This window comes from Podarcis melisellensis, assembly GCF_964234715.1.
Source record: "Podarcis melisellensis genome assembly, chromosome: 6".
In the NCBI taxonomy this organism is placed as follows: Eukaryota; Metazoa; Chordata; class Lepidosauria; order Squamata; family Lacertidae; genus Podarcis; species Podarcis melisellensis.
In genome coordinates this window covers 2,213,809-2,236,662 of record NC_138538.1, presented here as the reverse complement: position 1 = coordinate 2,236,662, position 22,854 = coordinate 2,213,809, and the positions used below count along the sequence as shown (strand labels likewise).

Below are 22,854 nucleotides of genomic sequence, written 5' to 3'. Positions count from 1 at the left end.
AAGCCAAACTAATAACGTGTTGTTGTGGGTTTGTTTTTTCCACGTTTGCTCCTTCCACCTCAGGTCCTCGGGTCCCGTCTTCTTCCGTACGTGGTGGTGACGCATCATGGGGTTCTGTCTCAAGGCAACACAGGTCTGCCTGCTGCTGCTGTTCTGCAGCCGGGCAGCCCTTTCTCACGAAACCTCCGAGTGCCGTCAGCCCATGGTGAAAATTGATAAGCATACAATAATGGTCGGTAAGTGACATAAACTTAAACATAAAGTTGCTGGATGTACAAATATGTCTCTCCTGGGAAGCAGTCGATCTGCCATGAATCCCAAACCAGTCCCTTTTGCTACCCTGAGAAAGAAGCGGATGAGGAAGGGAACAAGCTGTTCCACTTTCAGTGGGGGAGAAAGACCCTTATCCCCCTTCCCAGGCTCCTTCTGAACCGAGGATGTAGCTTGCTCAGACTCAGAGAACCAGTTCTTCCCTTACACACCATAAACGCAACATAAACCTAGCTCCCTAGGGAGGCAGGGCCAACCACTGGATAGACGGAGTCAGCTCTTTGCTGAGACAACATCTTCTGAAGCTCAGCCATTGGGAGCTGCTCAGGGAGATCTGCCTTCACCTTTGCCTGGACTTGACTCAGCCTTCTTGCCTGGTTAGACTAGACCGGCTTGACCAGGTTTTGGCTTCCGCTTCCCCTGCAAGCCCCACGCTTCAAGAGAAAAGCAAATATACCTCCCCAAAATCACCTCCAATGCAACTCAGTTAAAATGATTTAAATGGGAATAAAACACATCTTTCTGTTTTTGTGGTCCTTTAGAGACACATCAGACATGAGGTGGCCAAAGTATTGGAGCCTCAGCTTCAGGATCTGTCCTTCCAGTGAGCACTCAGGGCTGATTTCCTTCAGAATGGAGAGGTTGGATCTTCTTGCAGTCCATGGGACTCTCAAGAGTCTCCTCCAGCACCGTAATTAAAAAGCATCAATTCTTTGGTGATCAGCCTTCTTTATGGTCCAGCTCTCACTTCCATACATCACTACTGGGAAAACCATAGCTTTGACTATACGGACCTTTGTCGGCAAGGTGATGTCTCTGCTTTTTAAGATGCTGTCTAGGTTTGCCATCGCCTTTCTCCCAAGGAGCAGGCGTCTATTAATTTCGTGACTGCTGTCACCATCTGCAGTGATCATTGAGCCCAAGAAAGTAAAATCTCTCACTGCCTCCATTTCTTCCCCTTCTATTTGCCAGGAGGTGATGGGACCAGTGGCCATGATCTTCATTTTTTTGATGTTGAGCTTCAAACCATATTTTGCCCTCTCCTCTTTCACCCTCATTAAAAGGTTATTTAATTCCTTCTCACTTTCTGCCATCAAGGTTGTGTCATCTGCATATCTGAGGTTGTTGATATTTCTTCCGGCGATCCAGCCTTTCGCATGATGAATTCTGCATATAAGTTAAACAAGCAGGGAGACAATATACAGCCTTGTCGTACTCCTTTCCCAATTTTGAACCAATCAGTTGTTCCATATCCAGTTCTAACTCTAGCTTCTTGTCCCACATAGAGATTTCTCAGGAGACAGATGAGGTGATCAGGCACTCCCATTTCTTTAAGAACTTGCCATAGTTTGCTGTGGTCGACACAGTCAAAGGCTTTTGCATAGTCAATGAAGCAGAAGTAGATGTCTTTCTGGAACTCTCTAGCTTTCTCCATAATCCAGCGCATGTTTGCATTTTGGTCTCTGGTTCCTCTGCCCCTTCGAAATCCAGCTTGCATGAAATCCAGCTCGCAAGCTGGACTTCGAAGACAGGCACATTAGCACTCTCTATTCCCTATCCTGAACAATTTCCCCATGTCTTCTGTTATATAAGGAGAAGCTTGCAATGAGCTAAATTGATCAATCCACAGTTATGGATTAGTTATTAGTTAGACAAGCCTGTTCACCCCTTTGCGTGTGGCGGCATTGCGGGAGGGAGGAGGCTTCACTAGGCCCCCAACGTCAGAATTCAAACTGACGCCTATCAGGAACCGAATCCTAGCCTTGGCCCATTTAAGCAGCCAGCACCTGGGGCTCAGCTTGTTTGTTCCTGCAGGCCAAAGTATTTAGATTGCCCCATGCACAAGCCAAACCTCTTTCATCTGCATTCAATAAAGTTGTGGCCTGTTTTGACCCCAAACCCAGTCTTATTGGTCTCTTATTATATGGGTTGGGGTCCAACGCCTGGTCCTGCAAGTTGTGTTGACAGTGAATGCTTTTATTAACACCGATACGTTTAGTATCCTCAAATGTGAACCCGACACATTCTCATATTAATATCATTTAGGTGTTGTTAATATGTCTATGTAACCTATTCAGATATGCTTTTTAAAAAATAGCAACTGTTTTTATTTGATGCAATTTTATTAGATGTTGCTAAAATTATTTTTCTTGATGATAGCAGACTGTGTATCATCAAAATAATGGTGAAAGTTGCAACACTTGTGATTTATTGAATTCTTTTGTGTAGATGGATATTTTGCGGAATGAACCCTTCGTTTCTTTATTGTTACTTTTATTGAGAAAGCCTAGAAGAATATAGCTCCTTCAGAGGCAAAAAAAAATAGTATAAATATCCTTTCCTTTGAGCATCTAACCCTTTTTCTTTCAAAAGGACTCATATTGCCTTTTGTGTGTGTTCTGGCCTTGGTAACTCAGAAAACTTATGATTTAATAAGGGCTTCTCAGTTCTGCACCAGTATGCTAGATTTATAGTGTTAGGTTATATTTCATAATGTATATACCGGTAAGCTGTTTCATAATGCTCTTCTGATCTCCTCTTCTGTAACGCTTGATTAAGTTTTACTTAGTAAAAGTAATATATTTGCTAAGCCTATAGGTCTAAGGGGCGCGGGTGGCGCTGTGGGTTAAACCAAAGAGCCTAGGACTTGCCGTTCAGAAGGTCAGCGGTTTGAATCCCCGCGACAGGGTGAGCTCCCGTTGCTCGGTCCCTGCTCCTGCCAACCTAGCAGTTTGAAAGCACGTCAAAGTGCAAGTAGATAAATAGGAACTGCTCTGGCGGGAAGGTAAACGACCCCTGACCATTAGGTCCAGTCGTGGCCGACTCTGGGGTTGCAGCGCTCATCTCGCTTTATTGGCCGAAGGAGCTGGCGTACAGCTTCCGAGTCATGTGGCCAGCATGACTAAGCCGCTTCTGGCAAACCAGAGCAGCGCATGGAAATGCCATTTACCTTCCCACCAGAGTGGTACCTATTTATCTACTTGCACTTTGATGTGCTTTTGAACTGCTAGGTTGGCAGGAGCAGGGACCCAGTAATGGGAGCTCACCCGTCGTGGTGATTCAAACCGACGACCTTCTGCTCGGCAAGCCCTAGGCTCTGTGGTTTAACCCACAGCGCCACCCATGTCCCTGAAGTCATCATGTACCCAAACCGTATAAGGAAGCTTTACAAAGCCTGGTTAAAAATCTTGGTTAAACAAGAACCCTGACTAGACTTAACTCTTTAAAGGGGGGAAATTTAGAGAGGGGATGTCCTGCTAATAATAAGCTAAACGGAGGCTGGATGGTGATCTGTCAAGGATTCTTTAGTTGTGATTCCTGCGTTGCAGGGGGTTAGACTAGATGACTCTTGGCGTCCCTTCCAACTGCACAGTTCTGCAATTCTAATAGTAATGGAGGAATGGCCTTACCTGTGGGCTGCCTCATAGTGAGCTATGGCAACCTGGCTCTGCTGGTCTAATTCACGGGCTGGCATATCTCTTTCAGCTGCCAAGAAATCCATGACTGACAGCAACATTATGGAGGAACTGGCAGAAGCTGCGGCCAAAAACCAGGGTGGCGCGAAAGCTATCAAAGGCATCAAAGGGTGAGGCATTTGGGGGAGGGGGGGGCGCTATGTCAGCCTGTACCAACTGGTAGCAGACCTGGCATGCCAGTGCGCCAGTAGAAATGTGTGGAGAAGACCTTCTCTGGCAATCCCTTGCAGCCGCGTAAGATTGTCTTCCATGAATATACTCTTAACGGTGTGTCCGTAGGTGACTGTGGAGGCCAGTTCTGGATCCACACATCCTTCCACAGTGGGGACATTGGTTTCCAGGTGGAAGTTTATCACGGTGAGGGTTTGCCAAGCGTGCCTTCCTCTTAGCATGTTTCTCCCTTGTGTCCTGAGTTCGAGTGTCTTCAAAGCCCAGGACACCTTTGGTAAAAGCTGTTCTCTAACTGGAGCGCTCGCAGGCCACTGTTACCACATTACCAGTGTTTATACCACATTTTAAAAGATTTGCCCTGAGTGAGTCTTTAAACCTCCTTTGTTGACCACCAGCATTACACTTTCCATTTTAAAGTTCAGAATAGAGTATTTGCTTTGGAAGACGATCATCAGGCATCCACACAACACGACCAGTCCAATGAAGTTGATGTTGAAGAATCATTGCTTCAACACTGGTGATTTTTGCTTCTTCCAGTATACTGGTATTAGTTCGCCTGTCTTCTCAAGTGATATAAAAAAATATGAAAAATATGTAAAAGTGCGGCTTTCTCCTGTTTGAAGTGCAGAGTGTTTGAGGACTGGGACATTCGCAGGGAATCTAAAATGCTTGTTTACAAAGCTATTGTACTACCAACCTTACTGTATGCTTGTGAAACATGGACCACTTATAAACACCATCTCCAACTCCCCAAAAGATTCCATCAATGGTGTCTCCAAAAAATTATACATATCACTTGGGAGGACAGGCGAACTAATGCCAGTGTACTGGAAGAAGTTGAGAAGATCAACACATATTTTAACTTGGCCCACGGAAAGCTGTCCCTGTATGCAAAAACTATAAGTGACAGCCTCTTGCAATGACCTGCTTTAATGTTTTAATGCTGTATTTTAGTCTTGTTCTTAAGTTGTATTTCAGTTTGTTTTTATATTGGGTGTTAGCCGCCCTGAGCCAGGTCTTGGCTGGGGAGGGCAGGATATAAATAAAATTTATTATTATTATTATTATTTGGAAAGCGCTGTCCTGTCACACAAATATTTGGGTCGGTATGGGGAAAGAATTTTATTTAAAAATGTATTGACTGGGGTAACAGCGTCTATAAAAATGCATACTTTATTGGGGATGGGTAAATACAACAATGCATTATATTAGGGAAAAACTGCTTTGCCAAAAATATGTAAATTTGGCAGAAGCGCAAAGAAGCCTGTGCAGATTAGGAATTTTTTTCCCCACAGTGCTGATGATATTTTTTGCGAGGACTTTTTAAGGAATAAATAAGTGATGTGGAAAATAAAGACTAGAAATAAAGAGAAGCTGATATATTTCTCCTAATTTATTCCCCAATGAGTTGCATTTTTTATTTTATTTATTAAATTTCTATCATGCTGCCCACTTGAGGATCCCAGGGTGGTTTACACTATAAAAAACACAAAAAACGCATAATATAGTAACCTCCCCCTACCCCCGCACCCAGTTTTTGTTTTGGGGTCCCAGCGCTTTCCCCCAGAAAACCCTCATTTTACTATTGAATCAGAGCTTTACGCGGATGGCTGCTTAGACTTCATGCCTGTTCTTTCCATGGTCTCTCTGCTTCAATGCATTGTGTCTTTTGTCCCATAGGCTGAAAGTTAAAGATATCCAGCCCCCCGAGATTGAAATATTTTTGCAAGAACCTGCGAAAATCAAAATGCCAGTGGGAAATCAGATAACAATTGCTGGGAAAAGGTGAGCAAGAACCTGCTTCCAAATACAGGGCAAGGTCTCAGAGGGTGGTTCGGAGAAAGACACAGCAGCAGTCCAGTCCTTGGGTGACCCCAAGGATGCACTAGGTCAGGGGTGGCCAACATGGTGACCCCCAGAGTTTGATGGGCTCACTTCTCATCAGCCAGTAGATTCTGAATTTAGACAACGGTTTGGTCACTGTGAAGTGTGAGGGAGGGCCAAGTATGTCAGAAACTGCTGTCCCTAAGAACCAGATTTCATTTTGGGCAGCTTTATAGGTGGCACCATGGAGATCACGGTGAAATCAAAAATGACAACAGTCAGCTGCATGGAATACGATGAAAATAAAGAACTCAGGTTGAAAGCAAAGAGTTGTGATGTGGAGCTGATAAGCTGCAAAACCAACCTTCCCAGCAGGTGAGTCCCAGCAAGATTCCAAGGAAGAGCCTTGAATTCTGCTCTGGCCAGCAGTCCAGTTCTCTGCAGTCCATATTTTTCTGAGTATGCAGAATAGGGGTGTTTTCCTCCTGTGTTTTTTGATGGCAGAAGAAGAGTTTGGATTTGATATCCCGCCTTTCACTCCCTTTAAGGAGTCTCAGAGCGGCTAACATTCTCCTTTCCCTTCCTCCCCCACAACAAACACTCTGTGAGGTGAGTGGGGCTGAGAGACTTCACAGAAGTGTGACTGGCCCAAGGTCACCCAGCAGCTGCATGTGGAGGAGCGGAGACGCGAACCCGGTTCCCCAGATTAGAGACTACCGCTCTTAACCACTACACCACACTGGCTCCCATCCAGTCGAAAGACTGGATGGCAGCATCCAGTCGAAAGGTTTCCCATCGCTATTGGTCTGCAAGGCATTCCCTGAGCAGGCAAAGCTGCTCTGTGTTGCCAGTTGCCCCGTTTTAGGACCCAGACTCCCCCTGCCAACTGCTATCAGAAGGGGCAGAGAAGGAAATTGTGATCACACAGGGTCCCCAGACATTTGAGCTTCCTGCAGCCAATGGGAAGCCGGCCAGCGTCGCCAAAGGCGGTCCCCGCTCTGCTCCACGCTGGTTTAGTGTGGTGCATGGAAGCCCATGGGCCTTAGGTTGTCAACTCCTGCCATAGATGGTTTCATTAGCCAAAGGCCTGCGAGAAGAGGGATGTTTTTGCCTGGTGTTTAAAGACATGCGATAAAGACACCATGTAAACCTCCTTAGCATGCTTTCAACCAGAGGGTAGAAAACAAGTCATGATTCACAGGAGGTACCGTATTTTTCGCTCTATAGGACGCACCTTTTCCTCTCCAAAAATTAGGGGGAAATGTGTGTGCGTCCTATAGAGGGAATGCAGGCTGCGTGGCTAAGCCCAAAGCCAGAACCCCGCTGCTCTGCGGAGGCTTCAAAGGCTGCGCTCTGGGGGCTCCAGGCAGCTATCTGCAAGCCTTCCGAGCGCAGCAGGAGTTCCCGCTGCACTTGGAAGGCTTGCGGATAGCTGCCTGTTCTGGGGGTCGGGGGAAGCTCAGGCTTCCCCCGCCCCAGCCCCGTGGCTGAAAACGAAGCCAAGACTGCAAGCGGGATCCACCCCGCTCACTGTCTTGGCTTCTGCCAAAGCCGTGCGCAGCCTCTCCCGGCTGGAGAGGTTGCGCGCGGCTAAAGAGGAAGCCAAGACAGCCAGGGGGGTGGATCCCACTTGCTCTCTTGTCTTCTTTGCTTTTTGGGGCTGGGGGGGAATAATATTTTTTTTCTTGATTTCCCCCCCTAAAAACTAGGTGCGCCCTATGGTCCGATGTGCCTTATGGAGCGAAAAATACGGTATTTGTATTTGCTCTCCAGCAGGGATAAAAGTAGCTTCCCTGGAGACTGGGGTTGGGGAGTTGGCACAGGACAAGTGGAAGTGTGGACAAGCTGTTAGATACCCTCTGGAGGAAAAAGACCCCCCCAAAACTTCAATTCATTGGTGAACAGAAGTTCCCTGGGCATTGTTGGTCTCAAAACCTATGAGGATGGCTGTGTATCAATGGCAACTCTTATTAAAAGCAGCCGCATTCATAGGTTTTGATGCCAGGAAAGAAGCGATGGCTCTTGTTCTCAGCTCAGATCTCCCAACACCTCATGTTCACGAAGTCTCTTTACCTCCCCACAGCATGCTTCCGAAGATTGTGAACAAATTTCTTAATTCTACCCTCACTAAAGTCCTCCCTGGCATGGTGAGTCTGATGGACCTGAAAGAGAACTTACGGGGGTGGTCTGTTGAGGTTGTGCAGAAATATGCTTGGTGCACAGCTCACATGAAAACATGTTAATAGCAGCTGAGTCCGCTTCAATGCCCTTCGGGTTTCTCTCTCTTCCAGATGTGCCCAGCAGCAGACAAAGTGCTTCTACATATAGAAGAGAAAATGAAGAAAGCATTTGGTAAGCTCAGCTGGCACCTTCTATGCCAGCCTTGGTCAACCTGTGCCCTCTGGGAGTGTTGGTCTTCAGCTCCCAGCCAGTGTAGTCCAAAATGCCTGGAGGGCACCAGGTTGACCAAGGCTGTTTGTTCTATACTGCTCCTTTTAACTCTTAAAAACTGGTGGCTCGGTTCAGGTCAGTGCCCCAGGTATGTGGCGAACTAGGACCAAGATGACCCACAAGCTTTATGAATGAAGGGCTCTGTTCATTCCGCTATATATAACCCAGGTGGTCATCTGAATATGGATTTAAACAAACAGCTCCTCCAGTGGTCCTCAACCTGTCCACAGTTCTTTCCACTTTGACTTACCTGCCAAGGAAACCCTGCGCATTGCAATGGGAATCTTGCAAGTGGGCATTCGGCAGAGAATGTGCATGCTCATTTTTCTCAGACTGACTGAGCCGTAGCTTTGGAATAGTGCTCAGGCACCAAAGCTACGGCCTCTGGCATCCTTCTTTCTTAGCAACCTGTTCTGGCTTATCATAGAATCTATGGAAAGGACCCCAAGAGTCATCCAGTCAACCCCTCCCCTGTAATAATAATAATAATAATAATAATAATAATAATAATAATAATAATATTTGTACCCTGCCCATCTGGCTGGGTTTCCTTAGCCACTCTGGGCGGCTTCCAACAAAGATTAAAAATACAGCAAAATGAAGGAATCTCAACTAAAGCATCCATGGCAGGTGGTCTTCCAACCTCTGCTTAAAAACCTTCACAACCTCCCAAGGGAGATGACACCTACCTTTCCTCCGTTCTTTCCAGGCACAGCCTGCAGTTTAAACCTTGGTGTCCACGTACCCTTGTTTTTGCTCTGGGCTTTCCCCATGAAAACCTGCTCTTTAAAACTCAATCGGAGCAAACAGCAATCTGAGGGAAACCCAAAGACGTTTGCTCCAATTGAGCGCTAAAGAGCAGATTTTGCAGGGAAAGCCCAGGGTGATGATGATGATGATGATGTTTGGACTTGGAGCTTTCAAGCATGGACCTGTGCCTGGAAAGGGCAGGGGAAAAGGTGAGTGCAGATAAGCCCCGAGTCAGATTTATTCATGGAGGAAGACATTATTCTGCCAGGGCAGTAGCCTAAGGACTTAGGAATTGCCTTGCAGGAGTGGACGGGCTTCCAGGAAGCCTCAGGCAAGGTGCAAAGGCAATAGTTACATCGCCCATGGTTATTTGCCCTGTCAGATGCTGCAAATCATTTTCCATGTCATTTCCCCAGAGGAATGCCCTATCGGTGAGCGTGGAACAATGCAGTATACAATGGACGGCCTGCCAGAAGTATATGATGGCTCCTTGAACATGAAGTTCAAGGTAAGTGTGGATAGCTCTGCTGTGTGCCCGTTATATCTTCTTGCACTTAGTACCACTTTTCATGATCTTTCAGAGCCTCCCCCCTTTCTATGAATGGAAATTGCCCAGTGAAGGCTCTTAAAGGAGCGAACCAAGAGGTGTTCCCATTCTGCAGCCAGTACCCCTTGACTTTGAGAAAAGCAGGGGATCTGCTCAGCTGTGAAGCAGAGCCAGAAGGTTATAGGAACATGTGAAAAGCCCTGCTGGATCATACCAAAGGCCCCTCTAGTCCAACATATTGTTAGCCAGTTTTATTTGGAACCATGGAGTCATAGAATTGTAGAGTTCAGTATATCTGAAAGAGCGTCTCCACCCCCATTGTTCTACCCGGACACTGAGGTCCAGCCCAAGAGCCTTCTGGTGGTTCCCTCACTTTGAGAAGTGAAGTTACAGGGAACCAGGCAGAGGGCCTTTTTGGTGGCAGCATCTGCCCTGTGGAACGCCCTCCCACCAGATGTCAAAGAGAACAACAGCTACCAGACTTTTAGAAATCTGAAGGCAGCCTTGTTTAGGGAAGCTTTTAATGTTTAATAGGTTATTGTATTTTAATAGTGGCTGGGGAAGCCCAGCCAGATGGGCGGGGTATAAATAATAATAATAATAATAATAATAATAATAATAATAATAATAATTAATAGAGTTGGAAGGGACCCTGAGGGTCATTCAGTCCAACCGCCTGCAATGTGGGAATAACAGCTAAAGAATCCATGACAGATGGCCATCCAACCACTGCTGAAAAACCTCCAAGGAAGGGGAGTCCATCACCTTCCAAGGGAGACCGTTCCACTGTCAGAAAGTTCTTCCTGACTTCAGTCAGAATCTTCTTCCTTGTAACATGAGTGCTACCCATAGAGCAGGAGAAAACAAGCTTGCTCCATCTTCCATGGGACAACCCTATAGATATTTGAAGATGGCTCTCGTACCATCTCTCAGTCTCCTCTTTTCCAGGCTAAACATTCCCAACCCCCCCACCATTCCTTATGATGACAGCCAGCGTGGTGTAGTGGTTAAGAGCGGTAGACTCGTAATCTGGGGAACCAGGTTCACTTCCTTGCTTCTCCCCATGCAGCTGCTGGGTGACCTTGGGCTAGTCACACTTCTCGGTGGCCACCCAAATTTCTTACCCAGCCTTCACCGTAAGAATAGTTTGGTTCCTGAAAATATGTATCTGAAGTGTCAAAGGCCAGGGCAAAGAGGTTCATGTTCAGCATGCAATGGAAACTAGATAATGAAGGTCCACCTCTGTGGGGAGGGAATGCCACAACTCAGGGGCTGCCACAGAGAAGGCCCTGTCAAGGAGGATGTAATTCACCCACATACTTGGAAATGACCAAAAGAACAAAGAAAAAAGAAGGTGGCCAAGGTCCTACATCCCATTGAATGTAAATGTGGATTATGCTTTTGGGTTGTTTTCAAATGATGCAACCATTATTCTTACCTTCTCCTTTAGCCGGTGGTCCGTGACAGAGATGGAAATGAAATTCCAAATGTCTGTGAAGCACCAGGTTCTGAAGGTTCTTCCACAAGACCTGATGGCATTACTCAAGTCATCATACCAACGGGTATCCTGAACACTGTGCTGGAACTATTCAAGAAAGACATGGACTGCGACGCTACTAGTGACTCGGTGAGTGAGCAGATATTTGATTCCTTGAATCTGTTGGCGTGTCCACTTCTGTGCCTGTGACAGAATTTCCTCTAAAGGTAATGCACCATTAATTCTGACTGGAGAATGTCAGTGGTGGCTGCTGTCAGAGCAGAGGTCCTCCTATCCTCCTGACAGTGGCGTTTCTGCAGCTCACCTGGATGGGGCAAAGAAGACCAGTGGTGAGGTCAAGGCTATATGGATGAACCAGTGGAATTGGCTCTGTTGGTTCCGACTTTGCCGCTGCCCCGCCTAGGCATGGGAGTCAATTTCAGTTTCTTGTAGGTTCTCATATTTCGGGTCTTCAGTCTTCAGACACAGCCAGAGATCAGGGATATCAAGAGGTAGGAAGTAGGTGGAGATTTGCTGAGTGGCACTTTGAGGCAAGCGAGAGTGGATCATTTGAAAGCGTTCACAACTAGAACTGCTGGTTTTAGGTTCCCTTTTGTTACTGGAACCATCTGGCTGCTTGCAAGCTTTCCAGAATTTGCCATTGGATGATGAGTTTGGTACCTTTGAAAAAGAAACATTTCCACTTGCATTTGCAAATAATGATTTCCACTGACCAAGCCTAGGCTCAACCACTACTGAAAGCAGAATTCCCTGCTTTTGTGGCATCTCTTCGCATTGCTCCCCTGGGCTCTGCCTTTGAAACAAGCTGTTCCTGCTTTTGGATGGAGCCACTGCTGCGTTTAAAGCTGTCCATTCATGTGGTTTTTCCTCACTCTTTTGGCAGATTTCTGATCTAACAGTGGGCAAGATGAAAGAAATGATACCAGGGGTGAGTTCTCACTGCTTATCGCAACATTTCTGTCAGGGAACTGCCATCAGGTCAGAGGCGAGAGGGGGAAGGGCAGTTGTGTTATGGGGAACCTCTGAAGGTCTTGCGAAGCAGCTCCTCCTCTGGCGAGGAGGAAAGACCCACCTCCAGTGGAGAGGAGGTGGTGGGACCAGGGGACGCTAGGGAGAGCCCCAGCACCGAGGCTGAGCAAGCCGGAGAAGAGGGAAGTACCCCTTTGCCAGCGCCAAGTCTGCGCAGTAGGTTTCGGCACAAGGAGGGGAGGAAAAGGATGGGGGTCACAAGACTGTTATGCTGGAGGACTGCCCACTCCCAGATTCTGCTAGCGACTGAGCCAGACATGAACTTGTGACGCTCTTCACTGTAAATAGGTAAAGGTAAAGGGACCCCTGACCATTAGGTCCAGTTGTGGCCGACTCTGGGGTTGCGGAGCTCATCTCGCTTTACTGGCCGAGGGAGCCGGCATACAGCTTCCGGTCATGTGGCCAGCAGGACTAAGCCACTTCTGGCGAACCAGAGCAGCGCATGGAAATGCCATTTACCTTCCCGCCTGAGCAGTACCTATTTATCTACTTGCACTTTGACGTGCTTTCGAACTGCTAGGTTGGCAGGAGCAGGGACTGAGCAATGGGAGCTCACCCCGTCGCGGGGATTCGAACCGCCGACCTTCTGATCGGCAAGTCCTAGGCTCTGTGGTTTAACCCACAGCGCCACCCGCATCCCTTCGCTGTAAATAGGTTGTACTAATAATAAAGCCTGGGAAAAGACAGGTTGGAGTCTTGCCTGTTTGCTCTCGAGCAACCACACCACCACCTGACAACTGCCCTTGAGAGATCTGGGGGAAGAAAGGCTGCGTCTGGTCGTTCTTCAGGAAGGTTGAATTCTGAGGGGGCAGAAACCCCTGTGAAACAACCCTTTGATTTGCAGTCACAACAGGGGTGCCAACCTGACTAAAATATTAGGGGGGCAGGTAAGCCCCACCCCACACAATCAATCACATGATGTAGTGTTCACACACCATTAGAGTGGCCATGCCCATCAACTTTGGGGTGACTCAGCCCCCTCAAATATTTTTTCCCTTTTCTTTTTTATTGGTTTTCACATATTACATTACAATACAGATGTACCAAAGCCAACACCATTTCCCCCCCACCGCCCCATACATTTACATTTATATTTTCTCAATCCATCATATTATTCTTTTATCCTTCCTCCCACTTCCCTCCGTCCCCACTTGATTTCCTCCAATACAGTTCACAATAATCTTTGCATTCTACAATCTTCTCAAATCATCTATATATTCTTATTATCTTTCCTTACTAATTTTTCTTCCATCCAGTACTTCACATTTTAATCTAGGCAGTATCTTTTTTTTGAGCAATATTTTGCCATATATTCATCAAAACATTTCCACTCCTTTTTAAATTTTTGATTCGACTGATTTGAGTTGACGGACTCTCACAAGCGGGTTGGGGAAAGTGCTCTGACACTGACACCCACCCACCCCTCAAATGTTTTAGCGGGGCTGAATACCCCATGGCCCCTAGGCACTGGCTCCTATGAGCCACAGTGTGATTGGGTGAAAAATTTATTCCCTTGACGTTCTGCTGCAGATTCATTGTGAAAGCCTCACATCTTCTCAACCAATTAACAAATGATCTGAAGAACTCGGTATAAGAAGAGCATCTGCTGATCAGGCCAATGGCCCATTTGGTCCAGCATCCTGTTTTCACAGGGGCCAGCCCATTATGGAAAACCTGGAATCTCTTCCACTTGCCCCACCGCTTCCTTCCCAGAATCAGAACATAACGTCTGCAGAAACCGGGGTCAGGGACAGCAGCCAAGCAAACCATATCAGAGCCTTAGAGAAGCATCTTCAGACAATGCAAGCTTAATGATAGGTTCCCAGAAACAAACGTGGCGCATGTTCTCAGAATGCACTCAATATTCCCCCCCCCCAAACAGAAAGTGCCAGAACACTGGCCCTTCTTAGTTCAAGAATGACCAGCATCTTAAATATAAATGTAATGGGGCAGTTGAAAGTTGTTCAGGGCTGAGAGCATGACACCCTGTGCTTTTCTTTGGTCTTTGATAACATTTGATATCCCCCACTACAGTGGTACCTCCGGATGCAAACGGGATCCGTTCCGGAGCCCCGTTCGCATCCTGAAGCGAAAGCAACCTGTGTCTGCACGTGTGCGGCTCGCGTTTGGCCGCTTCCGCACATGCGTGTGACATCATTTAGACCGTCTGCGCATGCGCGAGCGGCAAAACCAGGAAGTAACGCACTCCGTTGCTTCTGGGTCGCCGCAGAACGCAACCTGAAAATACTTAACTTGAAGCACATATATCCCAAGGTATGACTGTATTTAAAAAAGGCCTTTGGGGAATATTGAATGGGTGGCAATACCTGAGTCGACAGAGGAGGAGGAGGAGGACTAGACTTGGAATAAGAATACCTGCAAGAGCTTTTGGTTCTCTCCTCCCTTACACCGCTGCTTTTAATTGCATTCTGACTTCCTGCAGCTTCCAGATATGGACCCCTCAAAGAAAGTGAAGTTGGAAATCAGATCTGTAGAAACACCCAAGGTTCGCATCGAAGACGGCAAAAGTGTCATGGCAGTCCATTCGACAATAGACGTCAAAACAGACCCAGACAACGAACCCGTCTGCACCATAGACATGGTAGGCAGAATTTATGTCTCACTCCCAGGGGCCAGCAGTTCCTGACATGTTTTCCTTGCGCTGCCTCCCCTGCTGGGCTTTCCCCCCACAAGCCCCCCCTGCCCCCTCCCCAAAACATATTCAGGATTTGAATGAACTGAGCCGGTATTTCACCCCAGGTTTTCCAGACGCCTGGTGCCACATTTTAGAAACTGGCTGATAAAGTTAAAAACAAGTCACTAGGATTTCTGGCCTCATTGCTAGTTTGCACATCAACAGCTGGACATTTCTCCCTCCCTCGCACACCCCCCCCTTTAAAACATTTGCAAAGGGTGGAGCCTTTGTCATTTTCTCCCCCTGCTGCAGACTTGCGCCACTTTGGAGGGCAATGTGCTCACTTGGGCTTCCTTCTGTTGTTCCATTGCAGGAGCACAAATGGGATGCTGGCTATGAGCAGCTCAACGATACCATGAAAGTCTTCTTGCAACCGGAAGCGGGCAGGTACTGAGCTGAGTATTCTTCCCGTCCTTCAACAAATCCTCAGTTGAAGAAGATGGTCTGCGGGCCTTCTCCAAGTCTATGGCTGTTTTTTACATGAGGTTTAAAACATTGTTTTTTCTAGGGATGTAAGAAGCAGCCCTGGGCCCATTCAAACCCCTTAAACATTCTCGTTTCTTTTATTCCATTTCTTTTATCACATTTCTTGTTATGTGAAATTTCAGTGGCGGGTCTGAACATGTGCACTTAAAATCTTGATTAGTCATTCTGCTCATCTGCTCATTAGAATCACAATTGCTGCTTCCTTTCAGTAGCAGAGAGGGCACAGTTCATGGCATTTTCCTCTCACACTCATGAAGAGTGGTGGCATACATGAGGCTGGGCTTTCCCCCCACAAGGCATCCCTTCCAGATCCATATTTAAGCTCAGAATGAGCTGAGCAGGTATTTCCACCCCGTTTCAGTTTTGCTGGCATCCAATCAGCGATCTGTTCCATTGCATCCTGTCGTTTGCATTTTCTGTATACAGTACAAGATACATTCTCTTTACACCAGGCATGGCCAAACTTGGCCCTCCGGCTGTTTTGGGACTACAATTCCCAGCATCACTGATCCTGTTAGCTAGGGGTGATGGGAGTTGTAGTCCCAAAACATCTGAAGGGCAAAGTTTGGCCATGCCTCCTTTACACCAAATAGACACTTTTCAATTCTATTTGGAGCGTTCACTAGGGTGACACAATTTATGGGTGAATCTCTTATGAAGTACAGTCATACCTCAGGTTGAAGTAGCTTCGGGTTAAGCATTTTCGGGTTGCACTCCGCGGCGACCCAGAAGTATGGATCCCGTTCGCATCCAGAGGTACCACTCTACATGTATTTTCACATGTACTTCTTGTACACCAAAAACCCAAGGAAAAATGTGTGCTGTCCGACTGGGGGTTCTAGTCCAATCCAAAAGCTAGTTTGGGAATACAGTGGTGCCTCGCAAGACAAAATTAATCCATTCCGCGAGTCTCTTCATCTTGCGGTTTTTTCGTCTTGTGAAGCACGGCTATTAGCGGCTTAGCGGCTTAGCAGCTATTAGCGGCTTAGCGGCTATTAACGGCTTAGCGGCTTAGTGGCTTAGCGGCTATTAACGGCTTAGCGGCTTAGCGGCTTTAAGAAAAAGGAAACAAACTCGCAAGAACTCGGAAGACGTTTCGTCTTGCGAAGCAAGCCCATAGGGAAATTTGTCTTGCGGAACGACTCAAAAAACGGAAAACCCTTTCATCTAGCGAGTTTTTTGTCTTGCAAGACATTCGTCTTGCGGGGCACCACTGTATTGGATCAGGTTGGCCCTCTCCAAAAATGGAAGGAAATGAATTCCTTCCTCTCTCAAGCTCCCTGCAACTTCCCCTGCATCGTGTGAAGGGGAGAGGGCCTTTCTTTTGTCCGTCTTGAATCTACAGCCCTTTTGTGGAAGAAGTACGGGGCGTTGAGGAAGGATTTGAAGGGAGGTGAGAGGAGGAAAGCAGTAGTGGAAACCTTCAATACGACAAATAATGAAATATCACTAAGCACAAGAAAGCAGCCAAGGAGGAAGCGATGGAGACACTGGCATGTCCTCACATGCTGCCTTTCTTTCGTTTTGCAGGACAACAGCAATATCTGTGACTTCTCCCTCAGTCGGCGACATAAATGTAAGTGTGAGGTTGTCTTGGGCTACTCAAGAGGACACACGGAATTGCTGTCTTATCTCTTGAAGGATTTAAGGCATGGTGGGGAACTTCAGGTCCTGGAACCAAATACGACCTTTCAGAAACATCGCCTAGACCACCTGACCTCTGCTCTTCTCCACACCCTCCTTGAGATAGAAATTCTTCATGAAATAGTGGCTTTAGCCCTGTGAGAGATTCTCTGGTATACAATCGCATGCAGCCTGAACAGGAATTCTTCAAGATGGCAGGTCCCAGGAGGTTGTGCCTCAACATCTCAAGAGGCTTTCTAGAGAATTCCCACATTGTGCTCTGGGAACTTTTTCCCTTCTAACGTTTGCTCTGTCCTGATCAGTGATCCGAACACCTGCCTTGCCTGTGTGTAAGGTCTCATGTTTGATCTCCGCTGTTGAAAGGATCTCAGGTTGTGGATCTCAACCATGGGAGGGAGGTAGTCCATCCATTTGTCCTCCAGCACAAAGCCCCTCTTATAATAATGATCCATACTGAAAGGTAAAGGGACCCCTGACCATTAGGTCCAGTCGTGGCCGACTCTGGGGTTGCGGTGTTCATCTCGCTTTCTTGGCTGAGGGAGCCGACGTACAGCTTCCGGGTCATGTGGCCAGCATGGCTAAGCCGCTTCTGGCGAACCAGAGCAGCGCACGGAAACACCGTTTACCTTCCCGCCAGAGCAGTACCTATTTATCTACTTGCACTTTGAGCTGCTTTCAAATTGCTAGGTGGGCAGGAGCAGGGACCGAGCAACGGGAGCTCACCTCTTTGTGGGGATTCGAACCACCGACCTTCTGATCAGCAAGCCCTAGGCTCTGTGGTTTAACCCACAGCGCCACCCGCGTCCCATACTTAGGGATCCATACTTAGGGGCCATCAACTCACCAAGAAACTTGCCTGGCTCCTTCAGCAATGGAAACACCCCAAACTCAGAACAGTATTTCAATAGAGTAGGTTTTGTAAATATTGTTTTAATTCTAAAGAGCACATACTGATATAGGAATGTATTAGATAAAATGTAAAGTAATATACAATAATAAGAGTACATTCATTTGTAAAAAAAGGAATATACAACAGGATAGACAGGAAGTCTAGTGTGTTGGTATGTATATGATTTTTTTTGGGGGGGATTTGTTTTTCTTTTTTCTTTTTTGCTGTTTCATTTTCTTTCTAGGTATATAAAATTTTATATAATTTTTGTATACATGTTGGAAATTATATTATAGAAAGTCCTGTAATGTAATACGACAACATTTACCAATGTAATATAAGAATGTTAACAAAGAAATAAAATGCATACTCAAATAATAATAATAATAATAATAATAATTCTATTAGAGTTTAATTGCTTTTCAACAATGAGCCTTTATATGTTTTCATATTTTCTCCATGTTGTTTTATTTTCTAAACAAAAAAAATTCCTTCCAGTAGCACCTTAAAGACCAACTAAGTTAGTTCTTGGTATGAGCTTTCGTGTGCATGCACACGAAAGCTCATACCAAGAACTAACTTAGTTGGTCTTTAAGGTGCTACTGGAAGGAATTTTGTTTTGTTTTGACTATGGCAGACCAACACGGCTACCTATCTGTAACTGGTTTTATTTTCTGTGAGCCATCTTGATTCCTGGTTTAAGAAAAGGGCAGGATAGATAGAAATGTTGTTGTTGTTGTTGTTGTTGTTGTTGTTGTTGTCGTCGTCCCCTTACTTGAGTGTGGAGGACTAACACTGATTTCATATGCAGTTTGTGTATCAACCATAATGAAGACTTCCTCTTCCTCTTGTTTTAGGAAGACCAACTAAAGGAATATATGCAGAATGCCATAGCCAGCAATTGCGTCCCAAGGATGAATGGTAAGATGATAATAATAATAATTAATAATAATTTATTTATTTATACCCCGCCCATCTGGCTGGGTTTCCAGCAACACTGGGCGACTTCCAACAAAATATTAAAATACAACAGTCCTTCAGATATTAAAAGCTTCCCAAAACAGGGCTGCCTTCACATGTGATGTTTGCTTAGGGTGGTTGCCATATTTCAAACAGTGAAAATCTGGACAGAAAGGTTGTAGATCTTTTTATTTTTTATTTTTAGTTTTGCACAAAGTTGTTGAGCTGTGTTGGCAAATTCCCTGTTTTTGAGGGAAATCACCAAAAACTACACTGCTGACATGCGTTGCCATACGTACGGATTTCCCCAGACATTTTTTCGATTCCCACCCAGACGCTGCTTCTGACTGCAGTATTCTGGATATGTCCGGAAGGGCTCATTCCTACGTACGTTTTGCTCCATGCTTTCCAGGTCCAGGTCCACGTTTTCCCCAGTCTCTGTCTGAGTGCTCCTCGCCCCTCCAATCTCCCTAGAAAAACCTGCTCTTTAACTCTGAATCAGAACAAATGGCAACTTGGGTTTTCCGGCTGAAGGTGCTGCATAGGCAGGAGAAGGGTTTTGGCAGTACAATGACTTCAGCCTTCAGAAGTAAGACCTTAAAAATAAGGGATCAGCAGCCAAAATAAGGGATTTTCCAAGCACATCCAGTAGAAGTACCTACTGGATGAGACCAGTGGCCCATCTAGTCCAGCACCCTGTTCTCACAGTGGTGTGGGGGCCTGGGACTTGGGCTCAGACTCGGAACCAGAGGAGTCTCAGTCTGCACCGGATCCTTTGCCTCAGGCATCATCTGAACCAAGTCTGGGGCCTGATCCTGAAGAGCCCCAGTCTGCACAGGTTCCCCTGCAACAAGCACTAGCCGGGCCGAGTCAGGAGCCTGAGCCTGCCCTGGCTCCAGATGTGGGGATTCCCTCGTTGCCTCCAGCTGGGCCATCACTTACAGCTGCTCCACCACCGGTTGGGTCAGGGGAGGCTGAGGTGGCCCCTGGATCTAGTAACCCACCAACGTCTCCCAAGCTGCAGATTGAGGTCTGAGAGAAGGAGAGACCTGAGTACTCGCAGGAGGAGTGCTCACCTTCGGGCGAGACAGGGAGGTGAGCATAGCTGTCAACTTACAGATTTGAAAATAAGGGACCAACAGCCTCGAAAATAAGGGATCAACAGCCAAAATAAGGGATTTTCAGAGCACAGGTATGTTCAACTTCTGAGCCCCTCCAAGCCAAAGGCAGAAAGCCCAGCCAGCACCCAAACGAAGCCTCAAGCAGTGGTTCCCACAGCGCAGCAACCCAGCAAAGGGGATGCAGCAAGGAAAACCACCGTCACTTCTCCGTTGGGAAGCGCTGAGCAAAGGCGAGTCCCCAGGCAATGCGGCTGATTTGATCGGCACAAGGCATGCAAGCTCCACCCCCCAGTCGTTCTTAGACTCCTTATTGGGTGAGCAATGCAGCCAAGCAACACAGTTGGCGGGCAGGGAGGGAGGGAGAGGAGCTGCTTCCTTCAAAACTCGGGAAATTTAAGGGACATCATTAGTAAGGGACAGCAGCGGGACACAGTGCTGGGATAAGGGACTTTCCCGCCAGATAAGGGACGGTTGACAGCTGTGAGTAAGACTTCCTGCCACTCTCTCTAAAGCCAACGCGACTTTCTTCTTTGCACTTTCCAGATGCCCTGGAAAAGAACCAGATGAAAATGCCCAACCTGATGGGGGCTGACTATAATCATTCTGCATTCAAGATGGTGGAGGTCAGTGTGGGGCAATGCGCTTGCCAGCCTTGCGTTGGCTTTTCCTTCCTGTGGGGTTGTCTGATGAGCAAGCAGGCTGGTTTTAGCTTGGGCTATGAGATCCCTGCTTTGCAGGGGGTTGGACTAGATGACCCTCAGGGTCCCTTCCAACTCAACAGTCCTACGATTCCATGACCCCTGTACTCCAGCCACTTGGAAACAGCTTGAACTTTGTGTGTTGTGTCCCGTTGGTGTCATGGTGGTGGCACTTGCGCCCCCTTTTTGATAAAAAATACTCTGCAGAGGTGAGGGGGGCAAAAAATAGGGGGTCAAGGAGTTGGGATACTGCCAGGAAGATGGGGGCATTTGGCAGCCACCGGGTGATCTCCAGTTCCCAGTACAGCATCAATCAGTGACACGAGCCTCAGATACGTTTAGAGACTCGGCACGCTCTTATCAGTAGAGTGAATAAATCCTCACAACAGAAGTGGCGGACAGAGACATGTGTGCCAATTATTTACAGCAATTTATTCAGCATAGTTCAGGAACAAAGGAAAAACATGTCTGCTTCCCTTCGTCTCCAGCAAACAGCAATAGCAAAAGCAATATACAAACGGAAGTTCCCAGCAGACTTGTGCTGGAAGTAAACAGGCATGTGACACACAACAGTCATGCCTGTTCCTCTTAAGGTGGAACGGAACTATATCCTAACACAAGGAGGGTCAGAGAGTGAGAAATGTCCCTATTTCCATCTGAGGAATGTTGGAGGTATGATATTAGCTGTGCCCCCCCCCAAACGAATTCAGGACAAGATCCAGAGAGGATCTGAGTTGGTCCAGGTTGGGTTGGCCTAATTTTTTGGGTGAGAGACAGATTGAGGCCATGGGGCAGATTGGGTTGTGGTTGAAAGGACATACAGAGCCCTTGTTTTTTTTAAAAAAATGGCAATACTAATGGCTTTCCCCCGCCACCTTTTCAGGGTGTCGTGATCATTGAAGTGGACCACAGCAACGTTGAGGACGATTCCATGGTGCACTTGGAGAAGTTTAAAAACATGTCTGTTTAAAAAGAGGCCAGAACCCTGCACCTGCATCCAAGAGGTGTTCACCCAGACACTTGATCCAAAACGAAAACAGCACATCCACCTAGAATGGCTCCCTTCCAACTCTACAATTAGCTCTGGAGTAGGCAGCGACTGGAGAACTCTTCTTCCTCGCCTGCCTGATAAACGCTCACCCCCATTCCCAGTTCTCTAGGCTGTAACTCTCTGTCCAGAGGCTTGGAATGATATTTTGCGGGTTCCTTCAATAAAATAACCCATGTTTCCTCTTCTGCATTTCTTTTGTTTTCCTTTGGCCAGATGCCTGCCAGGAATCTGTGGATGTTCAGAAACATGAATGTCATGTCAATGAGTTGGGCTCAGTGTCCACGCAATTCTGCAGACAGAAGCAGGCAAGCTTTTCCAGCGGTTCACTATAGGCTGCTTCCTGTGAGATTTTGCTCTGTTATTTATTTCATATATTGCTTAATCCCTCACACTTCTAAGCTGTGGACAGAAAGGCAAATCATGCATGAAACGAACTGAAAAAACTTTATCGTAAACTGAAACACTACCTTAAAATGCCTGATGGAACAAGATCCACAGGCTTTGGTCCACAACACTGAACAGATGGCCTCTAGCAGTTACAAAACATATTTCAAAAAGTAAAGGACCAGGACACCCCAAAATTGTTGAATTCTTATTTATTTAAAGGATACACCCAAAACACACACAATTGATTGACTTGCCTAAGATCCAGGATAAAGAGCCACCTTTCGGAAACCCACCCAGATGTCAATTCCGCCTTTGAAATCCCAGTAACGTCCAGGAAAACCTGGATGCATGGCAGCATTGTGACACATGCATTTGGGCCATGGGTGCCACAAAGAGAGACAGCCCCAAAGGTCTCAGTTATTGGATGGGATATAAGGGATCAGGTAGTCTTGAAAAGAAGAACGTTAAAAAACAAGAGCATAAGAACATGATGATGATGATGATGATGATTATTATTATTTATACCCCACCCATCTGGCTGGGTTTCCGCAGCTACTCTGGGTGGCTTCCAACAAAGCATTAAAATACAGTAGTCTGTTAAACATTAAAAGCTTCCCTAAAGAGGGCTGCCATCAGATGTCTTCTAAAAGTCTGGCAGTTGTTTATCTCTTTGACATCTGGTGGGAGGGCGTTCCACAGGGCGGGCGCCACCACCATGAAGGCCCTCTGCCTGGTTTCCTGTAACTTGGCTTCTCGCAGCGAGGGAACCACCAGAAGGCCCTCAGCGCTGGACCTCAGTGTCCGGGCAGAATGATGGGGATGGAGACGCTCCTTCAGGTATACTAGACCGAGGCCGTTTAGGGCTTTAAGAGTCAGCACCAACACTTTGAATTGTGCTTGGAAATGT

The 22,854-nt window shown here is 46.7% G+C and overlaps 1 protein-coding gene across 1 annotated transcript; it reads left to right on the top strand.

Annotated features, from left to right (window-relative positions):
- Nucleotides 1–80: 80 nt before the first annotated feature.
- Nucleotides 81–21,749, top strand: LOC309372943 (BPI fold-containing family B member 6-like). The gene is made up of 15 exons (XM_081917041.1): nucleotides 81–236; nucleotides 3,757–3,856; nucleotides 5,598–5,702; nucleotides 5,970–6,116; nucleotides 7,825–7,888; nucleotides 8,033–8,093; nucleotides 9,359–9,450; nucleotides 10,940–11,116; nucleotides 11,871–11,915; nucleotides 14,460–14,618; nucleotides 15,025–15,098; nucleotides 16,728–16,773; nucleotides 18,588–18,651; nucleotides 20,355–20,434; nucleotides 21,393–21,749. The coding sequence occupies exons 1-15, from the start codon at nucleotides 107–109 to the stop codon at nucleotides 21,477–21,479; spliced, it is 1,431 nt and encodes a 476-aa protein (XP_081773167.1). The 5' UTR covers nucleotides 81–106; the 3' UTR covers nucleotides 21,480–21,749.
- The last annotated feature ends 1,105 nt before the right edge of the window (nucleotides 21,750–22,854 follow it).

What these genes read in the sequence shown, in the direction of transcription:
- LOC309372943 (XM_081917041.1), top strand. Translation starts at nt 107, where the DNA reads ATGGGGTTCTGTCTCAAGGCAACACAGGTCTGCCTGCTGCTGCTGTTC. An exon ending in TAAGCATACAATAATGGTCG is followed by an intron (nt 237 to 3,756) that starts GTAAGTGACATA and finishes TATCTCTTTCAG; the next exon opens with CTGCCAAGAAATCCATGACT. An exon ending in GCTATCAAAGGCATCAAAGG is followed by an intron (nt 3,857 to 5,597) that starts GTGAGGCATTTG and finishes TTTGTCCCATAG; the next exon opens with GCTGAAAGTTAAAGATATCC.